Raw genomic sequence first — 8,226 nt, forward strand, 5'->3', positions numbered from 1 at the left:
GGCTCTGTTCTTCCTTTTTCTTTAATGAACAGGGTTGGATGATTTGCTATGGGGCACCCAACTAATAAATGTCTGAAGCTGGTTTTGAACTCAAGTCCTGATTCCAGACACAGAACTCTTACTGTGCTACTTAATCTGCTCTAGTACACAAGCCCAGGAACCAGTTTCAGTCTTCAGCTTTCCAAGCTTGGTGTGGAACATTCATGATTGGAACTTGATCTTCATGCTTAGACACCTCAGCCTCCTAAACTAGATCTGGGCAAATAACTGATTTTTCAATAGATTTCCTAATTATGCCTTAATCTTGTGCTCTTTCTAGGTCTTTGTTGAAGTAGTCATGGAAAAGAGCTAGGAATTAATGATTCATCCAATAGCACAATCTTTGCTGGTCTTTGTGTTACCCTTTAAAATTTCATTGGATTTAACTCATCATTTTGGCCAGCTGAGATATTTTTAGATCTTTAATTCATTATCCAATGTGCTAGTTATCCACCCTACCTTTGTATTATATACAGATTTGATAAGGATGCCTCTATGCATTTATCCACATCATTGATAATTTAGTCCAATTCAAACAAGAGTTATTCGAATAAGCATGCCTACGATGAGCAAGGCACTGTAATAGGTTCTGGAGTTACAAAACCAAAAAGATAACTTTCTTTATCCAAGAGGATCACACATTCTTTGAGGTGAAACTACATACATACATATAAATAAACACAAACTATATCAACAGTAGAGACGAGGTAATTTTGAAAATATAGGAGAGCCTGTAATAGACAGGAGATTAGGAAAGACCACCTTCCAAGATGGCATTAAGCCCTTAATGAACCAGTTCTGTATCCACTCAACAGTACTCTTTTCTGTCTATGCTACATCTTTGTATCTTGTCTACAAGCATAGGAGAGAGATGATCACAGACTCTATTAAATCCTTGACAAGTTTGTTCTTCCCCGTAGTCATTTTAATGTAATCAGACAAGAGGTAATTATTTCCATTTCAAAGATGAGTAGCCTGTGTCTTGGAGATACTCAGTGTTTTGTTCAAGGCTACATAGGGAGGGTATAGTAGAAACAGAACTATAATCCTAGTTCTGTTATTCCCTTGTCCATGATTCTTTTCTACCTCACTTTGCTGACCTCAAACTAAGAATGACAAAGTACCCATGAGAAAATGATCTCCTTGGCCAACCTCTGTGTGTTCTCTAGGATCAGAAAAATTAATGGCTTTTTTTATGAGCTGCTAGAAGAGCTGCCAAGTGTCTCTATGGGGACACCATCCTCTTAGGAGCTGTAGGGCTCTGAAGTCTGCATAAAGTCACTTACTGATCCTTGATTTAATCTACTGACATTGAAATGTTTCATTATTAGAGACTGTTGTTCTCTGTCCTTGTGAGTCAGAATCTCCTGAGTCACTAAATCATTCATTTGGTTTCATCAAGAAACTGAGCTGGAAAGAAAACCACTATCTCTCCTACCATGCATACAGACCAGGGGTGGTCCTTCTAGCCCTAAGTTTGCTGAACACAAGACAAGATTAGGGAAGAATTTCTCCATTAGGTCTGCTTGCTTCCTAGGCTTGAGACCTCAAATCCAGGAACCACATGTCAAGTTTTTCACCATCTCTCCTTTCTGGAGTCTCGTCCATCTTTCTGAGTATGACAGGTAAATTCTGGGACATTCAATCCGAGACTTCATAGTTTATTTGGAAAGAAACATGGAAAGGAAAATAGCATTCTAGACTTGGAATCAAGATGATCTGGGTTCAAATGTTGTCTGTTTTCTTTGCAATCATTTCAAGACCCTTAGATCTTTGAACCTCATTCCTTTCAGTTGTTAAATGGGAATTAGAATATCTGTAGTATCCCTTTCAGAGGGTAGCTATGAGGTTTATACAATAAATGTATAGAAAATTATTTTGTAAACCTTATAGTGTTATGTAAACAAATTAATATTCTCTACTTTGCATCTTTTCAAGCTGATTCCTTGCTGTAATTCAAGAGATATCTTGAGGGGGGATTTTAAACAGAATCAAGTCACAACCCTAATGTTACTAAAATGTTAATAAATCAACAAATACTAATTGGCACATAAAATTCTGGAGAAGATATGAAGTTTAGAATAGATATGGTTCCTGGTAACAGCTCATATCTAGATTCACCTTTACAGTTTGCAAAGTCTGCATCCAATATCTCTTTTAAGTCTCAAAAGAACATCATAAGGAAAGTTCTATAGACATTTTATCATTTCCGTTTTCACAGATAAGGACATTATAGAGGATATTAAAATTGCCCAAGAAGTGACTGGGACAGAATTCAAACTTACATCTTCCATGTTATAATTTTATTTTTTTAACCCTTACCTTCCATCTTAAAATCAATACTGGGTATTGGTTCTAAGGCAGAAGAGTGGTAAGGGCTAGGCAATGGGGGTTTAGTGACTTGCCCAGGGTCACACAGCTGGGAAGTGCCTGAAGCCGGATTTGAACCCAGGACCACCCATCTCTGAGCCTGGCTCTCAATACACTGAGCCACCCAGATGACACCCCCCCCATTCTAATTTGTGAATTTTAAAACTACTCCATGGTCACAACGTTAAAATTATACTTTACAAATTTTATTGCCCTTCCATATACTGCTTTATCTCTCTGTCCTTTTTTCCATTTATTTTTATTCGACTTATATTACATTTTCTTCATTATCATGTATGAGAGCTAAGTAGCTAAATGGTATTGTGAAAGAGTAATGGGCCTGGATTCAGTTGAACCTGAATTCAAATTCTGCCTCAGACACATCTCAAATGTATGGCCCTGGGCAAGTCACTCAACCTTTTTCAGGCACAATATCCTCTTCTGCAAAATTCAGGTAATAATAGTACCTGCCTCTCAGTATGGTTCTCTTTGGAGTCAATCACTTAGTAAACAATTGAGTGAGATCCTAATGTAGAAGCACAGTGAGATACTGGGCTTATCATTGAGGATACAAGATGCAAAAGACAGTGGGTTCCTGCCCTCAAAAAACTCATCATCTAATGGGAGAGAGAAGAAGCAAATAAATATATTCAAAATATATGCAGGAAAACATGAGGACACTGAAATTATATAAACTGGCCCAGAAACCTTCAAATGCTATCTATATAAGTGCGAACTATTCTTTTTATTATCGTTAAACCCCAGAGTCTTTGTGGATAATAATAATAATAACTCCCATTTCCTGTGGTCCATCCCCACATAAAACATGGAACAGGAATAAAGCTATGGAGGCATACACGCTGTAGCACTGACTTTCTGAATCACACCTGTTGAACTAGTTTCCAGTCTCTTCCTTTGAGTAACATGTTAGTAATAATTGGCTATAGATGCTTTGGACCAATTGGACAATCTGAACTGCTTGAATTAGGCTTTGTAGAAATAGATTTTTGATGGGTTTTAGCAAATATTTAATAAATTCTCAAATGTATTAAATATTTAATAAAAAATCATTATATATAAGGCATTAGAAACTATACAGTATTTTTCAATGTTTTATGTGTTATTTCGTGATAAAAAAATGTTTGAAACTTAATATTTTTGATTGATGAATGTAAACAAACTATTAAAGTCTGGGAATCCTAAGGAACAAAGTATGATGCAAAGAATCTACTGCAGATCCCAAGATTGCAGAGAAGTCAAAACACCTATCTAAAGAGCCTAATTGGTAGAAAAGAAGACAAACAAAGGTAATGTTTTGTCTGGGTTCTAACAGGAGGTCACATCCTCTTATCATAGAGTGCCTTGAAATTTTCCCAATATTGCTTCTTAACTGAATCAAAGAACTGCCAAATCATTTGGCTATAGAGCACAACTAGTAGCACACCTTTTGTCCTTTGAAGCAATTATTATAGTCAACTAGGGCTTTCTTAAAGACACTTCAAGAACACTATAAGGAAGCTAATCAGTGAGTACTCTAGAGGCAGACTAGAGGAAAGTTTTCACATGGAAGGATGAGTATGGGGGCAAAGGAAGATGAGGATGAGTCCTGTACTGGGCTGGTGGACTGACACTATCTCTAATCACTGAGCCACCTCACTGATGTTATGCATGTATGGATGGATAGATGGATGGACATACACATATACAATCTGTGCGTCTATATATAATATATTATACTAAATATAGATATGTAAACATAGCTATGTAATATTTATGTTTATATCTATATAGATGTAGATAAGGCTATTTGGACACATAGCATCCTTTCAAATAAATAAAAGGCCCAAATGACCATCAGTCTTGTATGAGGCTCCCTTCTGATTCCATGGTTTTGACTATGAATTATTGAAACAGGTAAACTGTGTGACCCTGGGCAAGTCACTTAATCCCCATCGCCTAACCCATACCACTCTTTGGCCTTCAAGCCAATATTGGTTCTAAGGGGGAAGGTAATGGTTTAAACATAATAAAAGAAAATATGTATGGATGTAATGTAAAGAACTCAGGACCAATGCTCTTATTGTCAAATAATTCTGTGAATGTTTTGATTGACTTGAATTTCATTATTCTGCAGCTGAACTTTGCAAGGAGCTGTTCCTACCCAGGGTGTGATGACCTCATTTACCTCCATAGACCCCATTTATTCTTGCAGGCCTTAAATGCATTTGTCTCTGACCTAGGAAAAATGTCGTTGGCATTTGCCCATTTGATTCTCTCCTGCCTTTTGTGTCTTTGTCTTTCTTCTCTTTTCTCTCCCCTATTTTTTTCTCCCTTAGTCTACTTTTTTCTTTTATTAACCAGAGTGAAGCATATTCCTTAACAAGAGTCTCGCTGTGCCCCTCTGCAATGGCACAGTCTTCTTTGAATCATTACAACATGAGTTTCCTTCTGCCTGGGTGGCAATCGGTGATTATATGTCAGTGAATGGAATAGATGATTATATGTCAGCGAATGGAAAAAAAAAACATCTGGAAAACATCTCTCTCCTAAGAAGAATCTGGGATCAAAGAGATGAAAAATCTTAGACCAGTTTTTATGAAAATCCTTTAGGTCCTCCTCTTCTCTCCCAACTTTATTTCCATAAATCAAAAGAGATAGATCTTTGGTCATTTTTTAAGTCTGGGTCACTTATCAGCCTGAGTTCATTTTTCTGATGGTTTCTTTCTTACAGGGAAATGAGCACCATTCAGAGTAGAATCCATGGAGAATGACTCAGAAGTTAATGAGTTCATTTTTCTGGGACTAACAGATGCCCCAGAGCTTCAGATCCCTCTCTTTTTAATATTTACCCTTATCTACATCATTACACTGGTGGGGAACCTGGGGATGGTAGCGCTGATCTTCTGGGACTCCCATCTCCACACTCCCATGTACTTTTTCCTCTGCAACCTCTCTTTGGTGGATTTTGGTTACTCCTCAGCTGTTACTCCCAAAGTAATGGTGGGGCTCCTCACAGGAGACAAGGTCATCACCTACAATGGATGTGCCACACAATTGTTCTTCTTTGCAACATTTACCACCGTGGAAAGTTTTTTCCTGGCATCCATGGCCTATGATCGTCATGTGGCTGTGTGCAAGCCTCTATATTATACCATGACAATGACATCAGGTGTGTGTATACGTCTAGCTGTTGGTTCCTACATATGTGGATTTCTGACCTCCTCTGTGAGTGTAGGTGATACCTTTAGCCTCTCCTTCTGTAGTTCCAATATAATCCATCATTTTTTTTGTGATATTCCTCCTCTCCTAGCTCTCTCCTGCTCTGATATCCACATTAATGAATGGGTGCTCTTTATATTAGGGGGATTCAATATCTCTTTTGCCCTCATGGTCATCTTTACCTCGTACCTGTTTGTCCTCATTGCCATTCTGAGAATCCGTTCTGTTGAGGGCCGGAAGAAAGCCTTCTCTACCTGTGCTTCCCACCTCACAGCAGTGTCTATATTCTATGGGACCATCATCTTCATGTACTTACAACCCAGTTCTAGTCATTCCATGGACACAGACAAAATGGCATCTGTGTTCTATACCATGGTCATTCCCATGTTGAACCCTCTAGTCTACACTTTGAGAAACAAGGAAGTCAAAAATGCTTTCCAGAAAAGCATCAGCTCCTCCTTCCTAGGCATCACATCTCTTCTTTTCCCTACTGGTCACCATGTATCTCAATCCAGCTGATCTTCATTTATCCAATTATCTTCAAGTTACCTAATTAATACCTAATACAGTATCAAGTTCAAATATTATAGTTAGCCCATCCTCTCCGATGAGGACTAGAGACAGCTTTTCAGGTCTCTGGACCCTATTTTAGCAGATGTTCTAGATTTCAAGACTACCAATATGCTGTCCTCCAAACCTTGTCTCTGATACTTGCTTTCTTCGTAATTATTTTAAGATGCTCCAGTCTCCAAGGCTCATTTTCTTCAGTTGTTAAATGGAATAATAAAACCCATGGCATCCACTACAGAAGCTTGTGAGACTTATATGAACTAACACGTGTAAAATTGTTTTGCAAATCTTAAAATGTTACATAAACACAAATTAATATTGTCTATTTTGCTTGCTGCTTTTTCAGCTGATTTCTTTGTAGAAATTTAAGGAATATTTTCTGGGGATATTTTGAAGTAGATCAAGACAGAACTTTATTGCTAATAAAATATAAATAAATCAACAAATACTAATTAAGTACATTCTCTATGTAGATCATGTAAAATTATGGAGAAGATACAAAGATTAGAACAGCTCACATCTGAATGCACTGTTGACTGGGAAAAAAACACAGAACTATTAAATAGTCAAAATCACTCTCTAATCAAGGGAAAAGGGGTTCAATGCAATAGTAGGCTTCGACACAGAGCTACATGCCACATGACTGCACAGAGTCTGAGGATTAAACTCTGGAAGCTCTGGACACTGACCCCAGGGAATGCCAGATGTGAGAGGATGACACTTCCAAGAAACCATTAAAGTTGGGGAGCTTAAATACCTTTCTAGGTAGAACCTGGGGGCTGAGGATGAGAGGGACAGTTGATTGAATTTACAATGGTAACAAAGGAAAGAGGAGTTCCAGACAGTAATAACAGTGAGGGGTTGGTGCTTTACAATGGACAAAAAGGGCCCAGCCCTTGGGCCACCTTGGTAAAGGACTTTGGCCTAAGGGGAGAAACCACTGGAATAAAAGAGATACCTAACATCTTAAAGTCTATTGTTAGTCTGAGATCATTGAAGTAGGACTTTCCCTAAGGGAGGAATTCTCCTGTGACAAGGTCAAACCTGGGGTTTACCAGATCCCACGAGGCCACAAGTTTGGGGTTTCTATATTCCATGTTGACACACCTTCAAAGTTTTGCAAAGTGTTGTCATCCATTATCTCATTTGAGCCTCAAGATGATCACATTAGGAAGGCTCTAAATCTATTTATTATTTCCAGAGGGGTTGTCAACTTGAAATCTAGTAACCCCAAATTTGGAGCAACTCAAGATCTGAAGACCCCCCCCCAAGTTTGACCTTGTCAAATGAGAGGGAGATCCCAGACTCAGAGATTCAGACTAACAATAGACCTTAGATACTTAATGGTCTCATTTAGGTGAAGCTAGCAAATCTAAATCAGATGTTAAATACCCATTTGTCCTGGTAGTTTCTCCATTGTGTCAAAATCCAGTTTCTAGGTAGTCTAGCCCTTGTCTGGATGTTTCCCTTTAGTATCCATTGTAAGTAGTCTACTCCCTTGTGCCCTAGCCTTGGGCTAGGCTGTCTTTCCCAAGCAAGATTGTATCTTGTCAGGGTAGCCATGGTAATGTCAATCAATCATATTTCCCTGTCCTCAGCTCCCCAAAAGGTATATAAATTTCCCAAATTCTATCGTTCCTCAGAGCTATCATTCTGCACAGTGATACTCCCAGGAACATTGTGCCAGAGTGCCAGGGCTTTTGGCTCTGTGTGGTTTGGGGAACTCTGTGTGGAGGCCTCAAAATTGAACTCTCTCTCTCTCTCTTGATTAAAGACTTGGTTTTTCTGACTATTTAATAGTTCTGTGTTTTTTCCAAGTTAATAGAGTTAAATTTGTCCAGGAAGAGGTTAGGGCAGTATTCAAACCCAAGTCCAACCTTGTGTGTGTGCCTGTTCCCAGCTGTGCTGCCCCTCTTGTTGCTGCCTCCCCTAGAACCAGTCACATGGCCACACCTGCAAACACACCAGCCTCTACTAGTCATATCCTTTCTCCATGGCTGTGATACAAAAGAGACCTATTTCCTTTCC

At 38.6% G+C, this 8,226-nt stretch overlaps 1 protein-coding gene across 1 annotated transcript; it reads left to right on the top strand.

The window, feature by feature from the left end:
- The first annotated feature begins 5,166 nt into the window (after positions 1-5,166).
- On the top strand, positions 5,167-6,147 carry LOC100026316 (olfactory receptor 5B12-like). Its single transcript, XM_001376929.3, has one exon. It carries the CDS (start codon positions 5,170-5,172, stop codon positions 6,145-6,147), a length of 978 nt encoding a protein of 325 aa, XP_001376966.3. The 5' UTR covers positions 5,167-5,169.
- The last annotated feature ends 2,079 nt before the right edge of the window (positions 6,148-8,226 follow it).

The sequence above is a fragment of the Monodelphis domestica genome, chromosome 6 (assembly GCF_027887165.1).
Source record: "Monodelphis domestica isolate mMonDom1 chromosome 6, mMonDom1.pri, whole genome shotgun sequence".
In the NCBI taxonomy this organism is placed as follows: domain Eukaryota; kingdom Metazoa; phylum Chordata; class Mammalia; order Didelphimorphia; family Didelphidae; genus Monodelphis; species Monodelphis domestica.